At 39.9% G+C, this 16,328-nt stretch overlaps 1 protein-coding gene across 1 annotated transcript in view; it reads left to right on the forward strand.

Moving 5' to 3' along the window:
* Positions 1 to 16,296, forward strand: part of sfmbt1 (Scm like with four mbt domains 1) — a 28,230-nt gene extending 11,934 nt beyond the window's left edge. Inside the window, exons 2-21 of the mRNA XM_054785600.1 lie at positions 331 to 389; positions 476 to 570; positions 2,741 to 2,984; positions 4,664 to 4,752; positions 5,269 to 5,521; positions 6,601 to 6,698; positions 6,814 to 6,915; positions 6,993 to 7,152; positions 7,284 to 7,366; positions 8,288 to 8,414; positions 8,694 to 8,807; positions 9,891 to 9,933; positions 10,025 to 10,092; positions 10,183 to 10,322; positions 11,488 to 11,597; positions 11,894 to 12,069; positions 12,599 to 12,777; positions 12,896 to 13,120; positions 14,724 to 14,852; positions 14,933 to 16,296. Of these exons, the coding sequence (XP_054641575.1) occupies positions 365 to 389; positions 476 to 570; positions 2,741 to 2,984; positions 4,664 to 4,752; positions 5,269 to 5,521; positions 6,601 to 6,698; positions 6,814 to 6,915; positions 6,993 to 7,152; positions 7,284 to 7,366; positions 8,288 to 8,414; positions 8,694 to 8,807; positions 9,891 to 9,933; positions 10,025 to 10,092; positions 10,183 to 10,322; positions 11,488 to 11,597; positions 11,894 to 12,069; positions 12,599 to 12,777; positions 12,896 to 13,120; positions 14,724 to 14,852; positions 14,933 to 15,073 (2,601 nt within the window). The 5' untranslated portion in view covers positions 331 to 364 and the 3' untranslated portion in view covers positions 15,074 to 16,296. The remainder of the gene's footprint in view (positions 1 to 330; positions 390 to 475; positions 571 to 2,740; positions 2,985 to 4,663; positions 4,753 to 5,268; positions 5,522 to 6,600; positions 6,699 to 6,813; positions 6,916 to 6,992; positions 7,153 to 7,283; positions 7,367 to 8,287; positions 8,415 to 8,693; positions 8,808 to 9,890; positions 9,934 to 10,024; positions 10,093 to 10,182; positions 10,323 to 11,487; positions 11,598 to 11,893; positions 12,070 to 12,598; positions 12,778 to 12,895; positions 13,121 to 14,723; positions 14,853 to 14,932) is intronic.
* The last annotated feature ends 32 nt before the right edge of the window (positions 16,297 to 16,328 follow it).

Here is a 16,328-nt window from a genome sequence, read left to right on the forward strand (position 1 = left end):
TGTGTGACCCTACATTGCCATTTTTTATAGTATTTCCTCCTTCTCCTGTCCTTTTACTAGCACTCACTGATTTAAAAACTTTGTAAGTTGCTGTTTTGAAAGCTTTATTATCAAATGCTAGCATTATTTAAGGTTTCAGGTTGCATAGTCAAGTGACTTGAACATTTTGCTAATTGCTGTTCATGAAATATGCTTACCACATTCAAATAATAGCAGGATTCAGATTATGTTACTTCTGGATAGTCAGTTGTTTTCTTCTGTTGCTTTTGGGACCAGACCTCATTCATTTACATTTGATGGAAGGTACGCCTCCTCTGTTCTTCTCCATAGCTCCTAATCTTGGCGGCTGTGAGAGGACACCAGCATGAGCCAGGAGTCACTGGAGTCTGGTAGGATTGCTTTTGCTTGTGTAAACAGCAAGATTATATTTTAGAAAGCCGGTTATAAAAGGAAAATGGGTGTCTGTCTGTTCCAGATGGAGACTCTGCTCAGGATGTATGTGACTTCAACTGGGATGACTATTTGGAGGAGACTGGTGCTGCTTCTGTGCCTCATCACGCCTTCAAACATGTGAGGATTCAGATCCTTTAAAGCCAGAACGCTTTTCACGACAAATAACTAAAACGTTTTATGCAAAGGGATCCTTAAAAACCAAGATTGGAGAGAAAAAGATTGAAAAGTAATGGACTGTTGTAACAACAATCTTGCATTTAACCCATACAAACATTGAAATAGTTTCAACCCCTCAAACCCAATTTCTCCAAGCATTTAATGCAGCCACAATACTATTCATTTGCATTCATCATCTTGGTCAATAGTTGTGCCAGTGCTAAACTACGATGCAGCGAGCACATTTCTCCAGTATTCCTGTCATATCACACCTTCTCCGTCGACTATCTCTCTTTTAAAAGAATCTCCACATATTTCCTCAGGCCGTTTTTAATACGTGGACTCAATGATGCACAAACACCACAAGTAACAGAGCAAGCATTTCAAATTTCAAGTGAATGGAGCGGCACAAGCCTCTTATCAGCATTTGTTCATGAAGTAAAAAAAAAAAAAGTGCTGAAAGTCAGGTAGGTCATTTATACCCTTTTGCTTGTTTAATCGGTGTGATGTGTACTGTGCCGGAATGGAAATAGATTTTTCAAACTTGACGGAGAAACAACAGCTGTAATACCACGAGAATGATGTCGTAATAAAAAGTTGTATTCTAATGAGGGGGAAAAAAGGCGCAATTTTACAGGAATAAATGCGTAATAGGAGGAAAAATAATGTCATTACAGTAGCAGGGAGTTGAAATATTGTGTTGAAAATTTTTATGGGAATAAAGTCAAAATGTTATGGGAATAAAGCCATAACATGATGAACAGAAAATTCATGAAGATTTCAGAAGAAAGTTGAAATATTTTTGGGGGAAAACAGCGAATATGGGGTGAAAAAAGAGCAAAGACCAAAGTTCACACTAATAATGCGCCTTTTCACTTATATCACAAAGCTGAGATGTATTTTTTTAAATATATGTAACTTCTTAACATACACGTAATATCCAAGTGTCCTTTATGTCCTTTCATTTTTCAGTATGCGACCCCCTGATCTAGTCTTCAGGAGGCAGTGTTATACTGATACAGGTCCTCCATTAATAACACCGGTAAATTGGTTCATTGCTTATTTAGAAGCCAAGGCTATATTTTATGATCCAGTAATACATTTTATTTATTAAAGGTCCCATTACACTATTTTTCCACAACTTTAAATAAGTCTCATAAGTCTCACTGTAATATATTCGAAGTGTGTTGCCTGAAATCTAGCCGTGTAGCTTAAAAGTGCTTTTTGGTAAGCCACACTGGGAGCATGCTGGGGTTTTTTTTGTCTGTAGCTTTAATGCCAATGAGCTGCGTTTGTACTTGTCTCAGAGAGAGCTCAAAAAAAGCGCTATTGTAGACTTTATGTATATTTCACTTAAACACAGTAACTCTGCACATGTCCAACGTAATATATGCCATATTTTAGGTATAACAATTTAACAATAAGGAGTGGGGAGGGACACAAATGTTAGTGACAGTAGTGTAGCTAAGTGAGCTACAGTGCTCGCATTACAGTCACATTTTAATAGCAACATCATTCTGTGGTAATGGTTTAATTTATTTGAACATGCATGCAAGTTACATTTGAATCCATCACATATTACAATTCACAGTTCCACATGTCCAGACGGAGTAGGAAGAAGCAACGCTTATTTAATGCAACCCCCCATCCGTTTCACATCAATTACAATTCATTTGTTCACTCCCAAACGACTAGCTTAGCCTATTTGCTGAAGAAAAACAAAATGATAAATCAGTCAGCTCCTACATCTGGAGCTGACTGATTGGCAGAGCTTCATGCTTTTTTTTAAAGATGTGTAGTAAAGCCTTTTTTGACATCATCAAGACATTAGGGTTTGTTAACTTCTGTAAAGCAGCAACAAGAATAATCCTTTACACTCTTGTGATGGGGGAAAATTCAATTGACAAGCATTAAAGTTTGGACGTTACGGTACGGGAGTTGCGTCCTGAGCTGTTAGGCGTCTCCACCTTGCTGTGCTGCACAATGGCGGATCTCAGGAAGCAAACTAGCACCTTTCCAGCATCATTTGGTCTGAAGAAGATCTTGAATTGACTTCCTTCCCCAATCCAAGCAAAAGTCCTAACAGAGGGACTTCCTGAATAACATCTTCTTGCTACCATGTTTGTCTCAGGTGGACCAGGGTCTGCAGACAGGCTTGAGTCCAGGCATGAAGCTAGAGGTGTGTGTGCGCTCGGAGGCTGATAGTCCTTACTGGGTGGCCAGCATCATCACAACATGCGGCCAGCTGCTGCTGCTTCGCTATGAAGGATACCAGGATAACCGTAGTGCCGACTTCTGGTGTGACATTATGACCGCCGACCTACACCCACTGGGCTGGAGCCGCCAGCATGGCAAGACCATGAGAGCCCCAGAGGGTAAGATTGTTGCAAAGTTTCTGATTTTTTTATTTGAATTTAGACTTTGGGGGGAAAAAAAAGGAAAAGACGATCCAAAAAATTGCCATCTCATTTGATGCCGTGATATTATTCTACAGCTACAACTTACATTTTAGCATGTGGAGTAAAAGATGTTACAGTTACCAAGTTAGGTAGTTTGGGAAGGGCTAAATTTGTGTTCGATAAAAAATATAAAAACCTCCACCTTTCTTTCATGTTTTGTGTGTTGTTCCCCCTTCGCCTAGTAGTCTTGCAGCAGCGCTTGTTTGCTCCAAACTTGCACTGTTGCACAATCAACTGCAAAACAAACACAGTTCTCTCTATAAAGAGCAAAAGGGACCACTGGTTTTGCCATCATACACAAATTCTGACACTATACTATAACAAAGCACAGTAAACATTATTACATATTACATAACAAAAATACTATTGTCTAAAGTAATCCCTCGTTTATCAACCATGATAAGTGGACATATACACTCATATTACTTATAGTAATCATATTAATATAGTAATCAGAGAAAAATAAGCCAATTAAGACATAAATAAGACTTCATGTGTGTTACAATAAATGTGCTCTGGATGTGTGGAGGACAGGAAGTGACGTTGGGGGTTCAGAGGTGAGTTATCGCTCGGAGTGCATATGGCCGCAACGGGAGCCTGTGTTTTTATTTGGGATTATTGTTCCTGTTGTGAGGTAATTCCAACCTGCAATGAAAGCTTGTTGTTCCAGCGATCAAGTCTGATGCTTGTGTGCCTAACCGAACATTTCTGACAGCTAATGACCAATGTAGACTACTAAATACTAGGGGCATCACAAGATCTAATAATAAATTAATTAATTAATCATACAATAAATGAAAATGAACTGAACATTAAATGTAATGTAGCTGTACCTCGGTTTCCGTTATTAATGGTTCCACAAAACCCGAAACATATGGGAACTGAAGCAAAATGTCCGATAGGAAATAATGTAAATCCAATGAACCCATGTCAAACATGCAAAAATAGTAACAAAAATACATTTTATAGAGAATAGTTGTTGATTTACATGCAGAAAACAACACAAAATAAATATAAATGACAAGTGAAATTGACAAATGAACATTTACCGTAATTTTTACCTTTTATTGAAGACGCGTATGCCGAAAGCAGCGAGGACCGGAGAGGGAGGACTTTGCGAAGAGTTCTTTCTTGAATTCAATAGTGTTTCTTGCCTTCTTCATCAAATTGCTGGCACCTGCAACTTTCTTTGGCCCCATGGCGGGTTATTTAGCAGTTGCACTCAGTCACGATGAGTCAGCAACTCTGAGGGTGCATTGTTTGGACACTCAATTACGCGGAATGACACAGTAAAGGGCAGACAGACTAGCTTGTTACATGCAATATTGTACAAAAAACGAAACAGTGTAAACTGTGAAAACCGGGACAAAAAAACTAATTACCGGTATACGAAAACAGGGGCATTCAAAAACCGAGGTTTGACTGTATTTGAATGGATGAAATAAAGGATTTATCCTTACAACGATGTAGCTGCATGATGTTTTTTCGTAATATGTCTGATATAATGAATGAAATATGGTATTGTGTATTGATTTTACAGTCCAGACTGGTCTGTTGGGTACTAAATGGCTTTCTATATGTATGATCCACCTCAGGTGTGCGTGAGAAGCACCAGGACTGGGAGGCTTTGCTGGAGAAGGTCCTGGCGGAGGAGTGCAGCGCGCCTGCCAACCTGCTAGAATTGGTAAGGCGAGGGAACTGCAGCAGCTGCCCTTCAAAAATGACTCACTTGCTGGGTGGAGCTTGAGCGGCATTTCTCTCACGTCTGTGTGTCTGTGCCAAGAGCATTCCTCTGTAACACGACTGATTTGCCAACTGGTAAATATGCAAAATGGCTTGAAGTGAAACTGCTGTAAAATTACAAGGAGAGGAAAACACGAGAAATAGAACCATCCTCAGTACAACTCCGAGGTGACAGTTTCGACCCTGAGGTGTTCAGTTCCTGCACACTGCCATGTTTGTTTCGTACTTTTCATGTACTTGTAGGAGAAACCACTCAAAATGTCCATCGTTTCAAATTGCTTAGCTGAAATTTGTTGCTTTATTGGGATATTTAGAGCTTCACATTTGTTTTTCAGTTCTGCCACTTAGTCATGCAGCACATTCACAGTGTGAAATTATCACCTTTCCTTATGTGTACATTTATCTCTGTATTTGCGCTATCATCTCCTCATTTAACCTCCACCTGCACTTCTCCCAGCCTCATCGTGGTCGAGACCCAATGGAGCTGCTGAGTGGCGGGTGCTACGTGGAGCTGCAAGATAGTGTTGACCCAGGGCTGGCCTGGGCTGCTGAGGTAGAGGAGAACGTCGGAGGAAGGCTGAAGCTGCGGCTCGTCGGCACCGAGAGCCTACCGGACACACCCGCAACCCTCTGGCTCTTTTACCTCCACCCACGCCTCCACCCACCCGGCTGGGCTCACGAGCACGGCTGCACCCTCAGGCCTCCTTCTGGTCAGTGGCTCCGCCATGTCTCAGAATTTGCATTCATATTTATTCTTGGAAACAAAGGAAGACAGTTGAATATGTTAATATGTTATCGATCCGCTGAGAGAGTCAAGCGCTCACACTAATGTAATTCTGTAAAAAAGATCACGCTTAATGATATATGTTTTAAGGTTAAGGGTTATAAGTTTACTGAGTATAACGGGCACGCTGTAAAGGAAAGGAATAGTTATAGTTACATGAATTAAGTGGCAATTACAAGAGAAAGAAGTCAAAATATTACAAGAAAAAACTTTAAGAAAAAAACTGTCAGCTCCTGAGAATGAAACAGCTGCTACTTGTAGTCTATCAGTTGCATTTGTTAGTGTTGGAATTGTGACATTCAGTCGTTAAAGTTCTGGTTTATTTTTGTGTGATTACATCTTTATATGTTTTTATTCTGGTATCGTCTTTTTTTACCTTCCGCAAAGCGTAAGCGCAGCACGGAGGTTATGTATTTGCCGCCGTTTATCTGTTGTCTCTTTGTTTGTTTGTTTGTGTTCAAAATAACTTGAACAATCCTGAATGGATTTGAGTGAAATTTTCAGGAATTGTCGGAAATGGGATATGGAAGAGCTGATTACTGTACATTTTGGGGGCTGATCCGGTTCACCGTCTGGATCCAGGAATTTTCCAAGGGATTTTTTTATCATTGCGAGATAGGACCATTTTAGCTATTTGTGCATATAACTCAACAAATAATGGTCAGAGCACTTGGGGGGGAAAAAATACAGGACAAGTTTCCAACAGGTTTTACAAAATATCAAAGACTGATCCAAAAAATGTAGGATTATTATTTTGGTGTGAATCACAATATGGGGGGTACTGTGGTGCTTGGCGGAGGTCTGCGCTCTCAGAGTGCTTCTGTAGTTTTCCATTGCTATTATTAAAAAAAATGTTTGTTTACGTAGAAATGATCATTTTTACCGTGTCTGCAAGGCAGGCTGCTTATGATGCAGACTGTTTTGAACTTGTCTGATAAATTACATACACTTGGTGAGCAGTTGTGCAGCTGATTTGTGTGTGTGTGTGTGTTTTTTTTTTTTCAGAACTGATGGCCCTGCGAACAGAGGAAGAGTGGGAGGAGGTGAGGCAGAGGATCATGGACCTGCCTCAGGATGAAGCTCTGACTGCAGAGCTCAGTAAGGTACTGACGATGTTTACATAAGTTAAGATCCAACAGTTTGTCCCAAGCTAAGAGTTGTAAACTAGGTGCTTAAACGTGTCTGAGAGATGTTTTCGCTTTGCTATGGTTGTGTCAGGACCAGCCTGCCATTGCTGCTCATTGTTTCAAGGAAGGGATGAAATTGGAAGCGGTCGACCCTGCTGCTCCTATCTCTATCAGGCCGGCCACTGTTGCCAAGGTATGAAAAAAGTCAATTGGCTTTGTTTATGTTTAGCTTGACACAGTTATTCGTCAAACTCCCATTAAACTCTTTAGGTGTTCAATGAGGAATACTTCCTGGTGACAATGGATGACCTTTGTGGTATTGAGGAGTCTGAAGGTTCTGAGCGGTCCTTCCTGTGCCACAGAGACAGTCCAGGGATCTTTCCTGCACAGTGGAGTCTTAAAAATGGACTCCCTCTCAGCCCACCACCAGGTTTTCTTCATCATCCTCATAGCAAAGAACTGATTTCATCACTCATACTGCAGCTTATTTTCCATGAATCTAACTTTGCATCCAAGAACAACCCCCATTCATCCTCTCTGTATGTTTTGTGTCATGTGTAGGGTACCAGGGGCCGGACTTCGACTGGGCAGATTACTTAAAACAGTGTGAAGCCGAGGCAGCTCCTCAGCACTGTTTCCCAAATGTAAGTCAACATCACCTTTAACATCTACTAGCGAACTGCCAGTGACAAGCAAATGTGAACACTATTAGTAGTTGCTAATATTCCACTGTTGTTATGGGAAGACAGCATGATATGGGTCCTTGTAAGGGGGCCTGCATTCATTCATTTAGTCCACATGATCGTATATTAGGCTAAACCATTATAGCATGCACATGTGGCTAGATTGTCCTCCTCATATCACCACAAAAGCATTCCTAGTAAAGAACAGTTTTATTTACATGGCTACATGCATCAAGCAAAAAGTGTATTCAATAAGAAATAAGGCCAGCACTTGAACTGCCCTGCAATAATTCGCCCTCTGGCACATTTCCGATCACTATCATTTCATGATTAATTAGATGTACAGTATAAGTGTTCATGTGTGTGCTTGGTCATGAGCAAGGACACCATGGCCTTTCATTTTGTCGCTAAATTAGATTTGTTCTGATTACTTCCAAATAGCGAAAGAAACAATCATATGATACATCCATGTTGGGCGATTATGTGTGCGTGCGTGCGTGCGTGCGTGCGTGCGTGCGTGCGTGCGTGCGCGTGTGTGTGTGTGTGTGTGTGTGTGTGTGTCTGTGCGCGCACCCATGCACGGGAAAATTGTCTTCTGTATCAACATCGGGGAGTGTGTAAATAGCCCTATAATAAATTCAGAAAAGGTGTTGACTGTTGTATTGAGAGACAAGAGCAGCGAGAGAAAATGAATTCCTTTATTTACAATGTATTTCAACATGCAGAGAAACTTTGTGCATTGCAGTAGTGTAGTTTGTGCATAATCGGCTGACAAACACACAAACCCACTCACGGGTGAAATTTATCCATGTCACCTTTGCACTTTTAACCTTTTCGGAGGTAAAAAAAAATAATAGTTTTATTGTCTCTTTAAACTACCAGGAGACATCTGAACACAGCTTCAAAGAGTCCATGAAATTGGAGGCTGTCAACCCGCTGTCACCAGAGAACATTCACGTGGTAACAGTCACCAGGGTCAAAGGGCAATACATTTGGCTGAGCCTGGAAGGTGAGAGCAAGGGCAGAAAGAATGTGGTTTTTTTTTTTTCAGTGGATGAAAGAACAAATGCATTTCTGCATGAACATGTTCTACAGTGATATTTATGGCTCGAAATGATGGAGCTTTAATGTTGTCACCTCTTCCTGGGGGAAATATAGCAACAGGGATAATAGTGTTTCTGTACAACGCTTTATTCATGTAGCCACAGCTTTACAGGTCATTTGTTCTAACATTAATTTGCTGCTTAAGCTGCATACTGTTCTAATATCTTTACCCGCCTTTCTCCAGGACTCAAGCAGCCCATGCCAGAGTTGATAGTTCATGTGGACTCTCTGGACATATTCCCTGTTAGCTGGTGTGAGACAAATGGCTATCCCCTTGTGTACCCCATTAAACCTGCAGGTAAGCAACTAATCCAGTCGTCGCCACATTGCAGTTCCAAATCGCAGCTTCACTCTGTCATGGTTTTTCAAAGTTATGTTAACTCATTCAATCCCAGCCGTTTTTCAAAATTCAACCCCTTCAGAACCGGCCATTTTTGCGTGCACAGGTGTGTGCGTGTGCATGTGTTAAAATTTCCCTAGAATGCGTAACTTTCTGCACGCTACACCCCTCCACACTCTCTCGCTTCCTCCTTGCTGTCGAGTGTGTATTTACATGCAAAAGATCCATGCCAAGCATGGATCACATTTGAGAGGTTGAAATCAGAGAATATTTACATTTTTAAAAAGATTAATCAAATACCAAGAAAAATACCAAAGTAATCATCAATGAATCTATTAATTGTTGCAGCTCTAATGATACACATCTATTTACTGAATCTGGAAAAAGTTGGGAAGTTGGAAATGTCAAATTCGTAGCAACCATGCATAAAGAGAGAGACAGTGTCTTCACTGCTGCAGGGCACTTTGTGTTGAGTGGGGGAATTCCACCCACAATGAAGACTGCTTACGTTTGAAAGTTAGCGCCCTCTAGGCAGCCGCGTAGCGGTTGCAAAGAGTCACGTTAAATATAATACAGTGTATTTGGGAAGTTTGAGTTGAAAAATGTCTGTAATTTGGGTCGCCGCTTGTCATCGAGGGCTGCTGGGGGGGTCCTGCAGCCAAAGCACAGTTGTTACTGCAAAAACAATGAATGGTTTTCACTGTGGTATTTACGTATTTTGTTCTTTCATATCCAAACATCCAAATATTAAAATACTACATAAGCACAAACTAATCTGATGAGATTTTACATTGGCAGAAGTTAATGGAATTTTCCATTTTCCAAATACACAACCTCAATCAGATCTGGATGCAACATCATTTTTCTTTCTTTTACATTAATTTGGCAACATTAGACAGAGAGAGGATTTTATGCAAGCATCCTTGAGCTTATACGTAGAACTATCACCAGAAATATGCACACAAGCAAGCAGACAAACTATAACCTCCTTAAAATTCTGTTCTTTGTGTGAGCACAAGCTGATCTCTCTTTATCTTTTAGTGGAGAACGAGAGAAAGATTGCTGTGGTGCAGCCTGAGAAACAGTGAGTATAAAATGTGTTGTTTAGACTGGAAGAGCTCCAATTGTCGGATGCCCAAACTTCTCCAACTGACTCATTTTGCGTCACTTTACAGCAGAGCTCCACCAAAGTCATCGTCACCTGACAATGTTAAGCAGCAGATGGCAAACCACCCAGAGGCTGGTTAGTAAAATCTGTCATTGAAAAAACTGCTTCCTCTGTGTGTTGTGCGCTGTAATCATTTGCATGTTGTGTTTTGCATCTACATCTCAGGTCAGGGGAATGGGAAATACTGCTGTCCCAAGATCTACTTCAACCATCGCTGTTTCTCCGGGCCGTACCTTAATAAGGGCCGGATTGCTGAGCTACCTCAGTTCATCGGACCTGGAAACTGTGTCCTTGTGCTCAAAGAGGTTCGATAGTATCATTTTTGTCATTAAGATCATTGTGAGGTCCCTTGAAACAGTATGTAGATCAGGGGTGTCCAAACTGGGTTCTGAGGGCCATTTGCGGCTCCCGGCTCTTTTTTATTGGCCCGCGGCACATTCTAAAAATATTATTTAATAAGAAAATAAAAAACAAAACAAAAAGAAGAAGAACAAAAATGGAAAAATCAGCAGAATAAAATCCAAATATTACGATAAAAGTTTCAATCTACTGATCAAAAGATGGGTTGTAATATTAGAAGCAAAACAAAGAATGAAGTGGTAATTTTGGGAAAATTAGGTTGGGGAAAAGTTATAATACTGTCATAATATTACGAGAAGAGCATTTACAAGAAGGAAGTTGAAATATTTGTAAAATTAAATATAAAACAGCAGAAATTTTACGATAATGAAGTCAAAATATTACAACAAAAACGTTGCAATTTTACAAGAATAAAGTTGTAATATTTTGACTTCATTATCGTAAAATTTCTGCTGTTTTTCTATTTCTGCTGTTGCTTTTTTAATATTTAATTTTACAAATATTTCAACTTTCTTCTTGTAAATGCTCTTCTCAACTCAAAATATTACAACAAAAATGTTGCAATTTTACAAGAATAATGTTGTAATATTTTGAGGGGAAAAAAAATTGTTTTAGTAGCATAAAGTTGAATTATTAAAGAAAAAAATGTACTATGAGGTTAGGGGAAAAGAAAAGAATCAAAACAAATATGGGATTAAAGTCATATTTCCAAGAAGAAAATTTGCAAGAGGAAAGTTGAAATCAACAGCAGAAATAGAAAGAACAGCTGTAGTTTTACAAGAATAAAGTCAAAATATTAAGAAAAAAATGTTGCAATTTTACAAGAACAAACCTGTAACATTATGGGGAAAAATAATGTAATATTAGTAGCATTTCACCTATAGCACAAAGCCGAAACAGTTTCTTCTGGAGGTACAGTATACAGTATATAACTTCTTAGAATATCTACATGGGTTGGTTTACAAAATATGGCCCTCAGTGGAAAACGTTGGGACACCCCTGATGTAGATTATATTGGTCCCCTCATTTGATAGAGGTACATTTGACACTAATGAGAAACAAACAAAGCCTTTGTTTACCACAAAGTGTTCCATTTCTTTGCTCGTGCAGGTTTTGACCCTCCTCATCAACTCTGCATACAAGCCGAGCCGTGTGCTGAGGGAGCTGCAGCTGGATCAGGAGAGTCGCTGGCAAGGCCATGGAGAGACTCTCAAAGCCAAGTGAGGGGAAACAGCATTTAATCCTCAGATCCTAGTTCTCTTGTCTTTTGAGAGAAACAGCAGGGAGAGTAAAAAGAGCTCACAGCTGGGCTGGAAAGCATACATACGGGAATGTAAATGTACTCAAAGCTCAAGTGGAAATAAATACTGTATGTATTCCCTTGAAACCTAGCCCGAGGCCTTGGTACTTCATCATTACAATGACTTAGCTCAGAGCATTTCATGTTCTAACCGTGTGAGAAGAGTTATGAACATGATGGGTATTGAATTTAAATAGTCTTCTCTTTGGTTTTCAGATACAAGGGAAAGAGCTACCGAGCCACAGTGGAAATAGTTCGCACTGCAGATCGCGTGGCTGACTTCTGCAGGAAGACCTGCATCAAGTTAGAGTGCTGCCCCAACCTGTTTGGACCTCGCATGGTTCTGGAACGCTGCTCGGAGAACTGCTCCGTCCTCACCAAGACCAAATACAGTAGGTGGATTCATCACACAGCCGGACGCGCTTAGAACCTCTAAAGTACAACACCCCAGGGGTTGTACAATTGTGAATTACTCAGGGAAAAATAGAGTGAAGAGCTCAAAGCACCGGCACTCATGATGTCACATGACAGGTCAGCATGCCCTAAAAGAGCATCAGAGGATTAACGCTGCGTGTGTTTTGGGCTTTATGCTACACTTACTCCAACGACAGACCAGCTGCAGAGAAAGGGCTATTAAGAGAAGAAGAGCATGAAAAGAGAATAATATAAACAGGAAGAATGTTTGGGTTTTTTTGGGGGTTAACGTCTTTTTACACTTTAGTGCATTAGTGCTAATCGTTATCATAAGAGACAAGGTGATATTTTTTACTACTGCTTTGTAATTACCAATGCCATGTGTGACCAAAATCGGTGCTTTGTTATGCACATGAATGTAAATGATCAATGCTTCTCAAATCTAAATGATGCCGATAAGAAAGTCATTCTGGCATGCAGCTTTACAGCTTGTTGTCTTGCCCCCAGCATACTACTACGGAAAGAAGAAGAGTAAACGTGTTGGCCGCCCGCCTGGAGGCCACTCCAACCTCGAGGCTGGAGTGAAAAGAAGAGGGAGGAGGAGGAAGAGGAGGAAGCAGCTCTTTGTCCATAAAAAGAGACGCTCTTCAGCCTCGATGGATAACACGCCTGCTGGGTCTCCACAGGTAGCACACACAGGGGCGCTTTCTTCCTGCTGTGTGATATTAAAGGATTGGCTCTTCTGTCTCACCATCATTGAATCTCTGCTAACTGGCTGCTGACCTCCATGCCTGTGGCTCACAGGGCAGTGGCGAGGAGGAAGATCTCGATGAAGATGACTCCCTGAGTGAAGACTCGGGCTCAGAACTGCAGGATGATCTCCAAGATGATTCGGAGCAATCAGTAGAAAAGTCTCAGCCCACCACGCCATCCCCATCCCCTCCTGCAACGCCCAGACCCACACGACGGCGCCGGAAACCCCGTTCACCCTCTTTCTCCGATGACGAGAACCACCCTCCATCACCAAAGGTAGTTAGAGTCACAAAAAAATAACAATTTGTAACTATTTGGCTACAATATGATGTAATGCTTATCAGGTTGGCCCTATGAAATAAGCATGTTTCCTATTCGTGCTTATGAGGTTTATGTGATTGCTATTATCATAATCTAAATACCGTAATCTCTCGCCACTTCGGACTTTGAATTTCGCGGCTTCACTCTGTCACAGTTTTGCAAAAACATATTAATTCATCATCACTGTTTTGTGGTTGAATACAGCCAATTACTTTTTGGCAAAAAAATGCTTAAAATTTGTTTGTTGTGCCCTATTTATTATTTGTATTTTTTTTTTTTACAAATTGTTTCTTTTTATCATTACCTATTTATTGTGCTGGCAGCCTTTTTTCTCTTCTCTCCACTTTTGACTGTCAATTGATGGTTGATTGTTGGTATTTGTTGATTGTATGCGGTATGTTGTGTTGTGTTGCGGGGTACTTGAATTGTACACGCATTGATGCTCTGCACAAATGGAGTTCCTAACAGATAAATAAAGGTCGGAAGTAAATTAAATATGCACATTTTAAAATTAATAATTGGTTGTATTCAACCACAAAATAGTACTTCCAGTACTTCCTGCGGTGGCTATTGTCTCATCAATGTAACATTACTGAAAGCTAGTGACCAGTGTAGAATATCATCACATCTTTGAATGCTTCTTCTGAATGCCTTATATTTGTATTTTACTTCATTAAGCTACTTTTATGCTTGAAAATGCTTAATTTCTGCAAAAAAATATGTAAAATTTGCTAAAATATGCAAATTTGTTCACTAATGAAGTAAAACCCAAATATGAGGCATTCAAATGAAGCATTCAAAGATGTGATGATGAGTAGTATTCTACACTGGTCAGTAATGTTACATTGATGGGACAATAGCCGCTGCAGGAAGTACTGTTCAGAACAGGAAGTTTAAAAAAAGAACAACAACAAGGAAATCTCCCAATGGTAACGTGTGAGTCTATGTCTTATTTATGTCTTATTTTCTCTTATTATGTCAACTATATTAGGTAATACGAGTATAAATGTGACTACAGGGGTGTTACTTCATGGCTAGAGGGCTCTAATAATGTTAAAAAGCATATTTAGAAGGTCATAAACAGGTTTTCTGTGCCCTAACTATGAAAATATTCCATTTATAAACAAGCAATCCTACTGCAGAAATTCACTTATAATGGTCTGCTGTAAATGAGGGATTACTGTAAACCAAAGGGCCAATACCATCAAAACCTGTGATCATCTGTGTAAAATGTTGTTTCAAAGTCACGAATATTTACCTCACACACAGCACTGTGTCATAATGACAACTACTGAATACTGTATTGACACATTTACAGTGCACCCACAATGATAAACACAGCTTAATACTTACATACCATTGTAAAGAGAGAATTTTTATAGCTCTTATATTGGACGTCATTGCATAAAAGTGGGCATATTGATGTGGCTGGTGTGTGGATGTACCAAACATAATGGTGTATGTGTCTTTTGCAATACATCAAATGGAATAAACCAGACCAAGCACGTGTTCATGGTTTGAAGACATTAACAATTTTAAATTCACTCTTATTTTGCAGACGTCAAAGACCGAACCTCATCAAAAGTTGTGTTTGGACACCAGCCCTCTGGAGTGGAGCGTTACTGACGTGGTTCGTTTCATCAGGACCACTGACTGCGCACCTCTCGCACGCATTTTCTTGGATCAAGTAAGAGTTACACACATACGTTCCTCAAGGTTTATGGTCAGTCCAATCCACAGTGACCACCGTCAAAACTGTTCTTGTAGGAGATCGACGGCCAGGCTCTTCTGCTGCTGAACCTGCCGACTGTGCAGGAGTGTATGGACCTGAAGCTGGGACCGGCCATCAAGCTGTGTCACCACATCGAGAGGGTCAAACTGGCATTTTATCAACAGTTTGCCACGTAGCTGAAGGACGACGAACAAGGGACTTAATTCTTACTTAAGAAAAACACTGTAATAATGTCTCATTTTGACCTTACGTACACTGGAGACCCTCTCGAACCAAGTACCAAGTACCAAGACCATGTTGTTGGACAAGAGTAGAGAGGAGCTTGACAGAGCAACATCAACATTAAGATTCTTGGTGTGAAAGAAAGCTGCACAGGGTAAATAAAACACTTCAGGTCCAGGCACAAGTAAGGACTGAAATTAAGAGCTGCTCTGAAGCCTTCAAATAAATTTAAAAGCCTTTATTAACCCTTAAGTGTGTTTTGACTCCAAGGTAATGTTGAGGTTGTGTGATGCTTTTCAGCTTTTATGTGTTTTAGAAGAGGCTTTTTAATTATATTTGTGTCTTCTGAGTGCTCCAAACCCTTCTTTTTATTTGATTGTCACGCTAATATATTGTCTTATCTGCAAGGCAAGAAACATTTATTGCCTCTCCATGTGGTACATTCACAGATTCACGAGTCAACTGTAAAGATACTTGGCGTGGACATACGATGCATAATGTATGTCATGGCAACCACTACAATGCGAGCACTTGACAACAGTGAATGCCCTTAAATTAAAACAAATTCCAAGTCTCACCTCATGAGTGAAACTTTTTTTTTTCCAGAAAAAGACCAAGTTGTTTTCTGATTGTTTTATAATACAAGGACTCTGAAATGCAGGCACAAGTACAATCCTGTACTGCGGTACAGTAATACTGACGTGACTGCATGGTTGTATGTATATATGTACACAAATAACAGGGTAATCCAATAAAAATTGATTGAGCAAAATACTCTGAATAAGCAATGTGGAAATGCTCTAAATATTCTCAATATTTGCACAAATTAGTTTAAACTCTTTGCAATGATTAAGCAGTTATTGATGTGGAGCAATATTCAGGTGATTATTTGAGCCAATTCACGTCATAATTTATTTTTTAATGAACTTAATATGAGAAAAAAACAGATTGAAAACAAAGAGATGCTTTGTATAAAAAAAAACAATGTTCTCTCATTTAACACGTTCTTGTAGTGTTATTCACTGTAATGTGTTATGTTGTGTATGCAAAAAAAAAAGCTTCTGTAGGTTATCTTGTTCTCCCATTTGTTTATTGTACCAGTTGTTCTCAGTACACTGTAAGATCTTCATTTCCTGTTTGAATATGATCATTATTTAAAGAAAACTGCAATAAAAACCGCCAGCTAATTTGAAATCGTTTGTTGGAGTA

Source organism: Dunckerocampus dactyliophorus, chromosome 8, assembly GCF_027744805.1.
Source record: "Dunckerocampus dactyliophorus isolate RoL2022-P2 chromosome 8, RoL_Ddac_1.1, whole genome shotgun sequence".
Lineage (NCBI taxonomy): Eukaryota > Metazoa > Chordata > Actinopteri > Syngnathiformes > Syngnathidae > Dunckerocampus > Dunckerocampus dactyliophorus.